Raw genomic sequence first — 14908 nt, 5'->3', positions numbered from 1 at the left:
GAAATACTGAAAATAATTTTCTTACCTTGCTCCAATGACATCAAAGAGATGCTGCCAGCGATCATTGATTTTATTGAGTTTATCATCTATTTCTGCGACTCTGCTTTTGTTGCTAGCCTTGATTAGCTGATCACCCATTTGCTTTAAGTAGATCTTATTTTCACTGAACAGGTTTATTTCTTCCATGCAATCCTGACAAATATAAACAAACATTGCTTAAGTCCTGGACAAAACAAACAATCCAAAACTGTTTCTTTTTCCATGTATGTGATGTGAAGTCAGATTTGGCTTGTGAAGGCTGAGGTTTCTAACTTAGCATGTAAAACTCTTTATCTTAAAAAACCAGACAGACAACCAACCCAACCCAACCAAACAACACAAAACAAAAAACCCCAAACCCTAACAAAAACCACCAATACAAAACAAACACACAAACAAACAAACCCCTAAAAAAAAAAGGAAAAGCACTCTCACAATGAAGCCACTATGAAAAAATAAGCAGCTTAAAAGCCTTTCAAGTGTCAGGAGTAAGTACTTCTAAAAATAGCAGTTTAATGTTCCATTTTTGTCTCTGCTTTCCTGATTTAACACAATTTTTCAATCAAGCTACATCAAAAGAACCCAAACTCAAGTCTAGGAGGGGTTTATTTTCCTGGCATTCTTATCCAGAGGAGATCTGGGATTAGTTATTGAGACCATTAAGCCATGGGGGAAAATACTACAGCAAAATAATAGTCCTGTTTAAAATCAAGCCAATATGAAAATATTAGAAAGCATTAACTACATTGGCTACCAAGAAGGGATATAATTAGATTTTATTTTTCATTGTGGTAATTTGTTGTTCACCCTTGACCTACCCTTGTGCTTCTTTGTCCTCTTACTTCCAGTTTCATGACTGTTGACATGAGTGGAAATGATGAGAGCTTTGAGACACTCCCAGGACAACACAGATCCCTAACAGTAAGTCTATGTGTACCCAACAAGCCAGTTCCCCACCACTGAAACTCACATGCATCACACGCCAAGCCTAAATGCAGCCAGGTGGCATTTCTCTTTTGCATCATGCTTCAAGTCTGAACATCAAGAAGAGCTATGCTAGAAAAGCTTATCTTCTCACAGAACCCTGAACTTGCTGGGTTTATATCACAGCCTGCTTTTGAGAGGCAAGGAAGAAATGAGGAAGGATGTCTCTATAATGAGCTGTCAGACTGCAATTGAAGAAAAGTGGTGTCACTACTTACCTTCTGCAATTTGTCTATCCTGTCCTCAATGCTGACATCTGCAGTCTGCAACACTTTACTTTCCATTTGCACCAGCCAGGAACACAGCTCCTTATGCTTTTCATTGAACACAATCCAGGTATTGAGCCTGTCTTCAATCTCCTGCTTATGCAGAGACACCTATGGATGGGCACACACATTAACTGCTGGCAACATCTTGCTCAGGGAGGAAAACAGCAACTAAGAGCCTTCTAATTTCTAGTCTGCATCTGATCACCTTCCATTTTGTAGGAGCATTTATCAAATACATCTAGCTTTCTTCTCAAAGCCAGCAAGCAGATTGTTATTACATCTTATTTTAGATAGCAGGGCCAAAGGTTGACTAGCAAACACCAGATTCTCTCCCTCAGAGGAAAGAATTAAAGGGAGTGACAGTTTTATAAATAATGAGCTAATAAAAAAATTAAATATTACTCAGTGAAAAACTGAAAATACCAAACAAAGGAATATGAAATATCTATTACTACCTAATCTTCATTATATACACCTCAGTGTCATGTAAGTGTGTAGGGTGGAATCGGGACCAGCTCCATGTAATATCAGGATCAAAATAGGAGGCACCAGGTGACCTCCCACTATATAGCTTCCGTCCTTTAAATTCTAAATTCTTTAAGGAAGGAACACGAGTTCTAAATCTTTCATGCAAAGGAATGAGGAAAAGCACTGCCTTGGGATACTGGAAAACAATCTCCAAAGTTCTCAACAGAAAAGCCTCTCCTGCAGACCCTAGGGATCTCAGAAAGTCTCCCTAAAAGGGCTGTGCTCTGTGATGCTCTCTTGTACCCTCAGCCTCAGAGATATGAAGGCTATGTCCCTCATTCTTCCTCTACCACTTGTGGCATCTCCTATGTACAGAGACAAGTTAACTTGGTTGGTGGAAAAAGAGACTCTCTACACCAGCAAAACCATTGTTAAATCCTGAAATGCTTTTGGCTCCATTTTTGGCTGCTAAGCACAGGGCAAGGCAGGATTTTAAGAACAGGAAGCATCTTTTGGATGGCTACACTATACAGACTGGGAGTAAACCAGTAATGAAGCAAAAAATCTCAGACAAGCTTCTAGGAACATGAGTGCTTCAAGCCACTGCTTTGAATGCTTCTGCATCAGACCAACTGCCCTGGTATCAGCTCCATTTTGCACCCACAGCATGATGCAGGAGCAAACTTAGCATTCCCAAAGAAATTGGGAAAGGTTGTTATTCCCAAGGAATATCAAGGCCTAGGCTCAACCTGTACACTAGCATTCATTAGGACTGGCCTCTACTGATGCCAGTAGTTAAATCTTTGACCTACATGTACCTTGCAAAGGCAGCTATGAAAAGGCTAATCCCTTGAGTGCATCTGCTCAGTAAGTGTGTTTGTGTCCCTGCCCAGTCTGGCACAGGCATCTGGCTGCCCTGCTCCCGTGGCCGTGACAGCTGCAGCCACATCTCGCTCTCAAAAGCCTTTCACCTCTCTGCATTTATACTGCAGATTTTTCTCCACACAATGCATCTTTACTCCTCTCATTTGTTAGCCAAAACAAAGCAGTCATGCTGGCAGCAGAACTGATACAGTCTGCTCCTCTACCCTCCTGTCCAGCACTGAGCCTCCGTGCAGGCTCTCTGGAGGCTCATTAGGGCTATGTAAACATTTCAGTACATCCAGCACTGAACTGATTCTTCCCAGTACAGATTTCTGTGTGCCTGACACAGTTGTATTAATGTCATCCCATTCTTCTCTCCAAGACAGACTGAATGATTTTTTTTCTGAATAAAATCTGAACTTAAATTATTACAGGAAATCACTACTTGGATAGACTGTAGTGGGGGATATATAAAAAAAGAGCTTAATTTTCAGGCTGTGCACCACAGTTGAAATGGCAGCCACCAGCAGTTTACCAAAGCAGGAAAAACAACTAAGTGCTCTCATTTATAAGCTTAACTACAGATTGCTATGAGGAAAATATTTCAGGCATTTTGATTGAAAAATAATGGACTGTATTTCTCAGAAGGGGGCTAACGTGTCTCTAGAATAATTTTCAGAGTTCAGAAACAATAACGAATGACACTGATTGTATATTAACCATCCAGTTTAAGATGAGAAAAATCTGCTTTCTTGTGGCAATACAAAAAAACAAACAAACAAAAAAACCAACAAAAAAAAACCAACAAAAAAAAAAACCCAAAGCAAAACAACACCCCCCCCCCAAAAAAAGTACCCAAATAAAAACCCCAAACCTAACCAAGCAAACAACCAACAACAACAAAATCCAAAACCACAAACAAAAAAACTCCACCCCAAAAACTATTTAATCACACCTACATTACTGAAATAAGCATAGCTGTTCAGTACTCCAGCAACATTCCCATCGAGATTGCTTTACCTTTGCCTGAGTAAGGTTAGGCATGAAATAATAACTCACTTCAATACCTCTTTATGAACTGTACAATAAAAGCTATTGACTTGACAATAAAGAGCTGGGCTTGCTAGGATGTAGAGCTATCCACAATAGACCCCAAGTATTTTACTTCTGTCAGTCCTGTTAACAGGACAAAGTAAACACCCATTCAAACTGCATAATAACCTAATGAATCAGGTTCCTATGACTTTGCTGGTAAATGTTCCCCAGCAACTTTACATGCAACATTAAAATTAAATCTAATATAGCAACAAGCCACAGAGAATGCAAATGTTTCACAGTATTTTACTGTTACACAAAAGGCGAGTCAGTTCTCAGGTGTTTAAACCCAAAGAGTCAACATTTTAACGCATTTTTTGTTATGGACTCCTAGCATTTTTTTTTTTAACATCAAGTTGCAAAGACCTCCCCCTTCCTTTCCTTGTTTCATGCCTTCAGGCAATTCCTGTGTTTATCCCTCTCTCTCCCACCCCCAACCCCTCCCTGCCTGTCCCTTTGGCAGCCCAGAACAAAGCCACCTATTTCAGCAAACAGCTGCATCTGAGCCCTGTGTACTTCAGGCACTCACTAGTTACAAAAGGTTTGCAAATAAACCCCAAAAATAAATCTCAGCAGTTTGTGCCCAGGAAACAAAGGCAAACTTCAGCCATGGTCAGCTGGACAAGGAGGAGCCCCATTCCCACCCAAGACTACAAAAGTGAGCCAACCACTAAAGAAATCCCATCTGCTAACCAGCTCTCCCTCTGCTGTCAGGCCCTGTGAGTATTCTACAAAACCCCAGAGGAGGTGAAGACTTACTTGCAAGCAGAGCTCTTCCCACTGCCTGTGCAAATGTTCAACTTGCTCCTTGAGCACCATCATGTCCTCGGTGAGGATGCAATGAGCCAGCTCCATCTTCATGGCCTGCAGCTCCTTCATGTCGTGAGCCCAGTCTGCCAACGACTGCTCCAGCTCCTGCATGGAAATGCACCCAGAACAAGCCTTGGCACTAAGCTCTTCTGGTTTCCAAACCTGCTCCTTAATCCCTGCCTGGGCTGTGGGGGAGGAGAGGAGGGAAATGTACAGCAGCTTGTGCAGCGCTTGCTGGCTGGACTGGACTGGGGGTCCCTGTGTGTTTGGCTCAGGGCCCATTGGAGCCCCGGGGGAGCTGCTGCTGAGGCACTGGTTGGAGCATCAGCCTCAGCTGCATCCAGAAGTGCCAAAGCACTGCCTGACCCCCTGCAGCTACCCATAGCTCCAGGGTAGTATTTGGGGATTCACATCCAGGAAGGAATGTGCCTGCTTCCCTGAGACTTTTTGGTTTGGGGCTTGTTTGGTTGGGGATTTTTTAAGTTGATTTTGGCTAAGTTGTTTTCCCACCTGCATTTGTTCCAGTTTCAGGTTATTTATTTAAATGTTGAAAAAATAAAATTGGTTTCCTTCTCTAATGTATTATTTCACAAGCACTTGATCGGATTTGTCAAAACTGTGGAGCTTTTAATCTGCTCATTCACAGAAACATTCTCTTTTCAGCTTTGTTTCTCAGACTCCTCTTGATAACAAGGCTATAGATTTCCTTGTAAGTGTTAAAATTGTCACCTAAAAAGCAGAGACACCGCTGCATGCAGCTTGGAAACATGATGCTGTACACACAAGATACTAAATCTCATTTTGTGAGGCAGTTGCTGGGAAGTGTCACTGCCTCCTCAAACAAACAAACAAACAAAACCCAACAACAATAAACCACAAAGGATCCAGTTTGTTTCATTTTAGAGGGAAAACCCCTGTGTTTCTTGTCAGGAGCAGAGTGCTGGGTCCAAGCCCTGTGAGCATTTTCACTGGACTTTTGATCCAGTCACTTAGCTGAATAATAACAATAAAACAATGTGATCTGCTTCCACAATGGAGAAAAAAAGAAGGAAAAAAAAATCAGAAAAAAACCCCAAACCCAAACCAAACCATAGAATAAAATTCACCTGAGCTCACAACAAATTACTCCCTACAGAAGTGCACACAGGCATTTATCTATCGTAACAAGGGTTGAATCCCTGCATTAATGGAGCCAATGATAAAATTTCACAGCATTTTCACAGCCCATGTAATGTCCAGGCTTGAGGAAAAAACAGCTTTGTTCCACAGAAGAGTGAAATGCAGGGAGAGGAAAGGAAGTCTCTCTTCCCCAAGCCATTTTGGTCATCCATTTTATTTCACTGTGACACTCAAGAGCTGAACTGCGCTGTCACTGTCTGACCCTGACACCACTCCAGCTGAATTTCTCGTGCAGGAGCTGTGTGCTATCATCTCACAAGTAACTCAGGGCTACAGTAAAACTGCTGCCCTAGCAGTAGAAGGCAGCCAGCACTCACAAAGAAGATTTTAGACAGCTGATAATGAGTTCAAAGCCTTAGCTCGTTATTACACTTATTCATTCCCACTGCAGAGGTCAACAATCCACTTAATAAAAGGATGATGAAAGACTGACCAGCCCAGACCACACGTCTCCTATCCCTTGGAAAAGCTTCCCTTGCCATTTAATTTTCATGGAGCACTATGTGCTGCAAGGGCTTTTGCCACTCCCGTACTCTTAATTTTCCTACTCTAATTATTCTCACATCTGCGTGGTGCTTTGTAGACTTACAAGGTCTCTTTTCTGAGGAACTGCCTGTCCAAAATGGATTGGAAAATAAAAAGAGAGATTTGGCTGTGAGGAGAGCAGCCAAGTGAGCTGAGATCAGGGACATTCTTCCCTTTGCTTTAAAAAACTGCTGAGTTATAAATTCAAGAATAGGAAGCAGAGGCAAGGAAAAAAGTCTAAACATTACTACTACTCTTGTAATCTTCTTTGGACTTTTCAGATTGACAGCAATCAGGACATAAAAGACAGAAATTCAGTGTCCCTAAGTGCAAGTAAGAGGGAGAACCAATTTCACTGGGATCAGGTGTTGTGCAAAGACTTGTTGTATGGCTGTTCAATACCTTAACATGTTCCTTGGCTTTGTAGAGCTCTTCGCGTTCAACCGGAAGTGGATCTTTTACTTTCTCCTTCAGCTCTCGCAGCCTGCTTTCTAAGTCCTTGCTTTGCTTTTCACAGGAGTCCCAACTCTGCTCAAGGATGTTATAAAAGGTTTATACTGTATCATGACATGTTACACCATATGGATTCATCACAAAACAGCCTCTTCAACCACTGAAATTCATAATCATGTGCTCTGGTAATTTGGATTTTCTTTTAGATACACTGCACTACTCAGAATAATTAGATGCCTGGATTTACAGAAGAACTTGTGCCCTCTCTTGCATTTCAGGTTTGTTTTGTCCCACCTGAGAGGCTTTTAGCAGGTATAGCTACATGCTGTCTAGCCATGAAAGCAATCATTGCTCCAAGGAAATAAACATGACCTCCCCTTCTGTTTAGAAGTGAAACAGGAGGAGCAAAAAGTCATGCTAACACCCTTGAACCTCAATTTTAGATCAGGCTTCATCATCTGAAGCAGGGAAGAGCTCCAGGCCTTATGAAGCATGAGAACAACCAGAGTGGGAGCATCCACTGTAGGAACAAATGGATGACAATCCCATTTTCCTTTGGAGAAGCAGGGAACCACAGATTTAGATTCCCACAAGCCCTGATGGCACAGGACAGGCACCTCCCTCAATACAGAGAGCAGCTGCCCAGCATTTGCCTTGTTGCTACAGAGCTCAGCCCTGGCATGGACTGGAAGGGAAGGTCTTGAGACCCAACACTAGAGAAGCAGGTACTGCTCCTCCCAGGGGACAGCATCATCTACCTGTAGGGTGTTGGCCAGCTGCAGTGTCATTTTCTCCAGCTCCACCTGGGTGTCCCCCCAGCTCTGCTGTAACTGGCTGAGCTCCTCCTGGAGAACAGCACTGGTCTCTGGATCCGAGACAGAGCGCAGCTTCTCCCCAGCATCGATGACTACGGAGTACATGGCTTGCCACCTCTGCAGAATCACTGCCTTACTCTTCAAGAGAAAGAAAAATTAAGTTTCCAAGCAGTTCTTAGCAAAAGGTTTAGAAGCCCACTGCTGACATTTCACTTGGGAAGAAGTGAAGACTCAAAAAGGGCACAGGGCACTAAATTGTTCACATTTATGGAAGAGTAATTTCAGAAAAAACCAGATCCCTTCTGATCTATGAAACGGCACAATAGCTCTTCACAGACTCAGGTGCAGCAGTCTGAGTTATTGTGAATCAAAATGTAGTTCAAGTTCTGTCAGCACCTCTAGAATCAACCACTAAGGCAAATTTTTCGAAGATAACAGCTCCGTTAATCATGACATACTCCAAGTGAAGTAAGCCAAAATAATCATCTGCCTACAACACAAACTGGAGTATAGCACAAGCAGAGGTGATCATTGTTTCTTTCTGTAAAGCAACAGCAGGAGGAAGGGCGATTTGGAGAGGAAGGAATCTTTCTGGATTCTCTCACTAATGAAAAGCAGAAGCACTCGCCTGCAAAACCTACTGAAAAAAAGAATCATCTCTACACAGCAGGTGAAAAGAATGATGAAATCAATAGGGCAAGTGCCAAATGGAATAGGGCTAAGGTGTTAATCCATCAGCATTAGGTGTGTGGGACACAATAAATCTCAGCCATGTAAGCAGCATTCAATAAAGTATTTGTGAAAGATTTCAGATTGCCTTTAGCAACTGTTAAGTTTCTGGCTACATACAAGCCAAGGAAGTGCATAATTGCATGAAAAACCAAGACACTAAAAATTAGCAGAGGAAAGACTTTTCCAAGGCAATAAAAGAACACAGTTTTTAGATTTGTGAAAAGTAAGTACAGTACCTTGAAATCTTTAATTAGATTTCTAAGCTGGCAAAGGCTGTGACAGTCCTGGTTCTTCACAGCTGTGATGAAGCTGTTTGTATTAGCAAGAAATCTGCTGAGACTCAGCAGGGAACTCCTGAAGAGCTGCCACTGTCTCATGAGTTCATCGATATCCTTCTTCCTCTGCTGAACCACCCAGCTAACCTTTTGCCACTGCTCTTTCATCAATGTGACTTTGGCAATAATCTCTCTTCTGCAAAAGAAAAGTATTAAGCCTTAACATACTTTGACCTCAAGGCTCCATTTCATAAGAACAGTGCTGGATTTCTGTTTGCAGCTTTGTATCCCAACTACAATACCCACATTGCAACAAACTCTCTGCTCTGCTACAAGCAGCCTTAAGCTCAGCCCTGCTGTCTATTTTCCATCTTTTTGAGAAATACAAAAACCTACTTGCATGATGTAAGAATGGATCATACAAGTCATTGCTGCTATTGTGGTAAGAAACAAGAAGGGTTTAGAAGGGTCTAGGAGAGGAAAAGGATCCTTCGTATGCAGCATCCCCACCACCCAGTGTAAGAAGGCAGCTTCTCAGCCACAGCCACAGTTTCAACAGCTGCAGGGGAGCAGAACACAAGGGAAGCCTCCTCTTCAGGGGAAGTTGTTTTTGTTAGGCAGGACACACAGTTACTATCCAAAATGCAGTCTGGCCATGGCACCTGTGTTCTTCCCATAGCACCTCTTCACATCTTTGCGAAGTAACTCGATGGAGATTGGAGTCAATACACACGACCAATACAATCGAATATTGTTCCTTTATTGTTCCCGTATTGTAGGACTATAGTGCGAGCATAGCACAGTACAGTAAAGCAAAGAAGAAGGGAAAGGAAAGGAAAGTGCGTATCAGGGGAACTTCTACAACTTATATAAACTCGGAGAGCCTTGTTGGCATAGCTTCATTGGTTCCCACGAGTGACCACACATCGCACTGTTACAGATTATTGGTCCAACTACTAATGACACGTGAGGTTGTTGATGCAGGTGCATGTCCTGTTGTCCCAAGATAACTTTTTATGTTTATAGCTACCAGTGTCCTGCTTTAGTTACCTGCTGCAGGCACAGCACTGTTTTGCTACACTGCTATCTGGCTCTGCACTTATGCTGAGCATGGCCTACCACCATGTCAGGCTCTAGGCCTGCACTGCCAGATTGCTCACACTGCTTGTCGCTGGCATTGCCACAGCAAAGTGTGCCAGGAGGCAATCTAAAGAGTAAACCCAGTCAAGAATTTTGGGGTTGTGTCTTCATGACAGCAAAGATGCAATACCAACTCTGTTGAAGAGATCATATTTGCTGAATTACAAAGGTCTTAGGGAGTAAAACAAATACATTACCTTTTCTCTGCTTCTATAGATTCCAAGGAAGGTAGAACTTTTTCTATGATAGAATTAAATCTCTGCTGATTTATGGAAACCTCAGTTTGCAGCCTCTGAAAATAGGAGAATAACAGCTGTAACTGTTTACTGAACAACCATTGCAATGAAAGCTGGTCCTGCTCCTCTGCAGTGACAGCATTTATTTACTTTTAGATGTTTAAAGCTCTATTAGTAAGTGCTAGTGTCAAAGGCATCCTAAAAGATCCCACACTGCTGGGATACCAGGAGGCGTTTGCACATATGTGATAGCAGAACCCCCTAGGAGCTGTACATGAACAGGCGGTCTGGAGCCTAATGTTTGCTGGACTCATTCACAAGAAATGCAATCTACACAGAAACCTCTAGAAAAGGTACCAAAAAAAAAACCTACTTGAAAGGGTGAATTTACAAGTTACCACAACAAGAAAAGGTTTATTGAATTGATTGGGAAGTCTACATAAAAGACAGAAAATTAACTTTCTGTAGACCCTAATGAAAAGATCACTAGCATGCAGAGACTGAACACTGAATACATAGAAGTTTGAGTAGTATAAAGCTGTGGGTTGTTGTGGCAGCACAAAGCTCATTCTAACAGTTCATGATGTTTACCATTTACCACGATTGTTTTTCCATCTTCCTATCAGTGAGACAAAGTCTTTAGATAGACACTTTGCTGAGAACTGCATCCACATGCTACTCCTAGCATGCAAGGTACCTTCTCCTCTAAACAGATCCTTCATACAGAGGTGAAGCACCATCTCTCCATAATAAACAGCAAGTGTTTGGAAAAATGTCACTGAGTCAGATTTCCAGCAAAATCTAATAATTGGTCAAAACAGAACTAAGCTTGGTAACATTTTGCTTAAATGCAGTTTTTCTGGAATCTGGTAGCCTGTTACTTGCCACAGGCTTCAAGTGCTCTGGGACAGAAAAAGAGGCAAGTAACCTCAGGGTTGGAGAAATCTATGATTTCCATGAAGCAGCACTTCAGGATGCACTCCTAGAGGTCTGATCCCTACAAAAATGTTCCATCCATTTTGGAAAAGAATTTTCACCTTTCAGAGTTTTCCTTTGAATAAGTGCTGGCCACATTTCAAGAGTGAAATGCTCTGTAAAATTCTGCCCAGATTCAACTGAAAAAGGCATGGCACTTTCTAGTGATTTCCTCCAACCTTCACCAGTCAAGAAGATGCTTCCATTGTTAGATTAAGCTTTACCTCATACACTCTCTGTTGCTCTTGCAGTTCTTCAAACCGTCCTGGAATACTTGTTTTTAAGGTCTCACTCATTTTTTCTAGGAATTTCATCCACTTCTCACATTTCTGAAAGAATTTCTTTTCATCACTTTGAGTTTCCTCAAGCATACTGCAAAACAAATGAAAACATAAAATCACAGAATGCACTGGCTTGTAAGGGAGCTCTGGAGGTCTAGTCCAACCCCATCACAATCTATTGTGTTGGTTGTTTTACTGGGTATCTTGGCCTAAAGCCTAACACAGTGGTTGCTAATACTAACATAGTAAGGTCTTGCTTGGAACTTTGCTACTCTTTTCACCTACAAACATCCAGACTCTTCTTTCAAGTGACTCTTCTTTCAAATGACTTGGAATACAAACAGCCACTGAATATTGAAAATTGAAAACACAGGAATTAAATTGGGAAAGCCCCTGAGAAAGCTGAGTGAAGATTGCAAAACTTCTCATGCTTTAATTCAATTTTGATTTTCCTCACAAAGAAGAGAACAGGTAGTAGTGATTTTATGTTTGCGTTTCATACCTGCAGCGTTCCAGAGCAGCTGCTGTTTTCTGACTCCACTGCCGAGCCAGGTTCTGCATTTTCTTCAGGGTGAAGTCAGTGAGTGGCAACTTAATGCTTGCTTCATTCAGACTCTCTATGCATGGAGAAAGTGAAGCAAGCTCCAGTGTGTGATTCTGGAAGTTACCAAAACAAACGAACAAACAAAATTAATTGTGAAAAATACTGCCTTTCATTCATCTCAAAGAAATACACAAGTCTCTTCTGTAGGAAGCATTCAAATATAATGCATTGAAAATGCCAACCCAAAAACCTTCCAACATTTCAGTGGTAACTTCAAAGAATATAGGAAACAAAAAAGGTTAACTGCTGTCTTATAGTGGGCTCCTTTTCCCAGCAGTACTGAACAGATATCCAAGTGCTGGGACTTGTAGATTTACTTCATACCTTACAATGAGGGCAACAGGGTAGCTCCAGAGTAAAGCTGGAGATAAAAATCTCCCATCAACCCTCAATCTATGCGATTTTCCTTCCCTCCATGCAGGTATTTGGTCTGCAAGGCACAGCTAAAGTTCTTCTGAATCGTTGTCTTTTGTGTTCCAGATGAGATTATAGTTACTCTGATAAAAGTACTGCAGCTACGATACTTAGAACACAAAAGAGTTCCTTGAAGTAGGCAAGAGCTGAAATCCTACAAACACTTCAAATCTGAGTAGTATCTTTTTGTACTTGGGGATCCAAACATACCATGAGCAATTCTGAGTTGTCTGTTTCTCCCTCCAGACAGAGACTATCCAAGGCATCTGTGCACTTCTTGACACGACCCTCCTGCATTTCAAGGCAGTTCTTGAAATCCTCCAGTTGTAAAAGATTGAACTAGGGTGAATATTGCATATTTTCATTAATTATTATTTAATGCACATCAGTATACAGAAAGGAGCAATAAGCACTATTGTCAGGAAAATAAACACATGCTATATCCAAACTCCAATATATAACTCACTGATTTTCTTCCATTTTTTTCAGTGGATAAGAGGGAAATTTAAGGCAAAACTAAGAACAAGAAACTGAGTCTCTGAATCCTGAGAGATTCATATCTATCTGGAAGAAACAGGGGTGTCTGCAGTTCCTTTTCATAGCTTTGGGCTGTTTGCTTTATTGTGAAATTTGAAAGCCAAAACTTAGATCAGAAGAGAGAAGGAACTTGTGACCATGAGCTTCCCCTGAGCTACACAGAGGGCCTAATGCTATGTGCCCTACAGCCAAGGGTATGCAGCTCACATGAGCTCTGTGGGGAGAATAACTGGAGCTGCAATTAAAATTATTTGTTCAGTAAGTTGGTTTCTTTGGGTGAGGGAGAAGAGCACTGGGAAAGCTTTTTCTTTCCTGCAAGAATTAAGCTCCACATCTCTAAGAACACTGAAACAGCAACATTTTATAAGTGGTTCTGTGGTAATAATACAGGGCTGCACCAGGGAAAATGACTACTCAGAAATGAAGTTTTTCATGGAGCAAAAAGTTCACAGGGAATATGAGGGATATGTCATCTTCACAAAGATATCTGGCTTCTAGTGACTGAACTGTGCTGAGTTTGGGCTTACTGTAGAATAGAACAATTTGTTGAAACCAGACTTTTTCACAGGAATAGACTAGCTTTATACCGGTACATGTACAGCAGTACATTTGCTTGGAAGCTTTCTCAGGAATACCTGTGCAGAGGGGAAGTTAATGCACTCCTGGAGGCAGAACATCATAGGGTGAAACCTGGATCCAGGTCCCTCCCTCCTCCGTCTGAACACAGATATGAATCTGGTCTTCAAAATTAAGAAGTGTCATTTTTACTGAAATTTTATTTCAGTTCAAGAACTACAGGGAGCATTTACCTCAAACTGATAATTCAGTACTCAAAAAAATACCTCAAATTCATCTAATTTCCTCTCCAACATCTTTTCCAAATAGGATGCTCTCTGGAGTGGCTGCAGCTTCTCCAACAGGACATCTTGTGCAGCTGTCCCAGCCTGCTGTTTTATCTGATCAGCCAGCAAAGAAACCTGAGTATGGCATTCTGCTATGTTTTGAAGGCCATGCTGTAAATTCTGATGAGAGAAGGGGAAAGGGAAAAAAAAAAAAGTCAGAAAATGAATCAGATTGCCATTCATGTGCCACTTCCAGTTAGTATATTTCATTGCTGTAACCAAGCTCTTTTGTTGATGTCCTCCAGGTGTCAAATTCAGCTTCAGTCTTGTAGTTGTAGGATAATGGGAATTGTATCTGCTGATTCTAGTGCTGGGACTGACACAGTTCAAAGTCCAATGGAACACCAGTGACTTCAGGCAGTGGGATACTACTGCTACAGAAAAGGAAGGGAATCAGACTATGCCTCCCTACAGAATAGATTTACACTAGTAGATGGAGAAACTGGCCCACCCTGAAGAGCAGAAATTACATTACAAACATCCCAGTACCTTGGATCCATTAGTGACTGAGGACTATGGCTTTGGTTTTATTTGTTCCCCTTTACTACAGAAATGATGCTATTAAATTCTAAAGACAGCAGGAGAACACATACTTGCTACTATGTAGTTTGTTATTTTTGATCTGGACAACAGTCATTTACTTTTAGCAATGAACCTCCCTGGGATTTGCCACTGGATATTGTCTTTTCTGTGTGTCATGAACACAGACTTCTAATTGACAGGAAAGAGCAGATGTGTTTCCCTAAAAAGCAACATGGCTCTTAGTTCCCAACCCCAGTCTTTGGAACAGATCATATTGTAAACTGCCACTTCAATCATTTACTAAATAACCCATTTCTTACTCTCTATGAGACTTTTTTATTAACTGTGGTGACAGAGTTCCATAAAAACATAATCTTTCCAAATATATCCTAGAAGAGAAGAGTGGAGACATTAAAATACGGTTTTGCAATGAACATTTGTTTTAAAATACACTTCCCTCATATGTCATATCACTTATCCCCATTCTCCTTATTCACCACTTTCAAAACTCCCAACAAACTGAGTGTCCTACCTAGGCATCCAGGACAGGCTCTATGGTACTAATGGCACTCTAGTGGTCAGGCCTTGCTTATCAGGTGCAATACTTTCCAAAGACTTCCAGAAAATGTAAAGCCTGTTTGGCTGACATACTGATGAATTTACATTATAGCCATTAACAGAATAGAAGAGAGAGAAAATGGTTTGGTCTAAGCTTTGTTGCTGTCAGCTGTTACTGACACAGCAAGAAACACAGGAGCTCTCTTTCCCGTAATATGGAGATTCTTCGCT

The 14908-nt window shown here is 41.5% G+C and overlaps 1 protein-coding gene across 1 annotated transcript in view; it reads right to left on the bottom strand.

Moving 5' to 3' along the window:
- Positions 1-14908, bottom strand: part of SYNE2 (spectrin repeat containing nuclear envelope protein 2) — a 188276-nt gene that overhangs the window by 36020 nt on the left and 137348 nt on the right. The window contains exons 92-102 of the mRNA XM_054161733.1: positions 13538-13717; positions 12369-12497; positions 11643-11797; positions 11084-11231; positions 9846-9940; positions 8470-8704; positions 7445-7639; positions 6636-6761; positions 4479-4634; positions 1242-1400; positions 26-192 (exon numbers count right to left, since the gene is read on the bottom strand). Of these exons, the coding sequence (XP_054017708.1) occupies positions 26-192; positions 1242-1400; positions 4479-4634; positions 6636-6761; positions 7445-7639; positions 8470-8704; positions 9846-9940; positions 11084-11231; positions 11643-11797; positions 12369-12497; positions 13538-13717 (1745 nt within the window). The remainder of the gene's footprint in view (positions 1-25; positions 193-1241; positions 1401-4478; positions 4635-6635; positions 6762-7444; positions 7640-8469; positions 8705-9845; positions 9941-11083; positions 11232-11642; positions 11798-12368; positions 12498-13537; positions 13718-14908) is intronic.

This window comes from Dryobates pubescens, chromosome 5, assembly GCF_014839835.1.
Source record: "Dryobates pubescens isolate bDryPub1 chromosome 5, bDryPub1.pri, whole genome shotgun sequence".
Lineage (NCBI taxonomy): Eukaryota > Metazoa > Chordata > Aves > Piciformes > Picidae > Dryobates > Dryobates pubescens.
The sequence above is the reverse complement of the archived record's forward strand: the minus strand, read 5'-3'. Positions and strand labels throughout refer to the sequence as shown.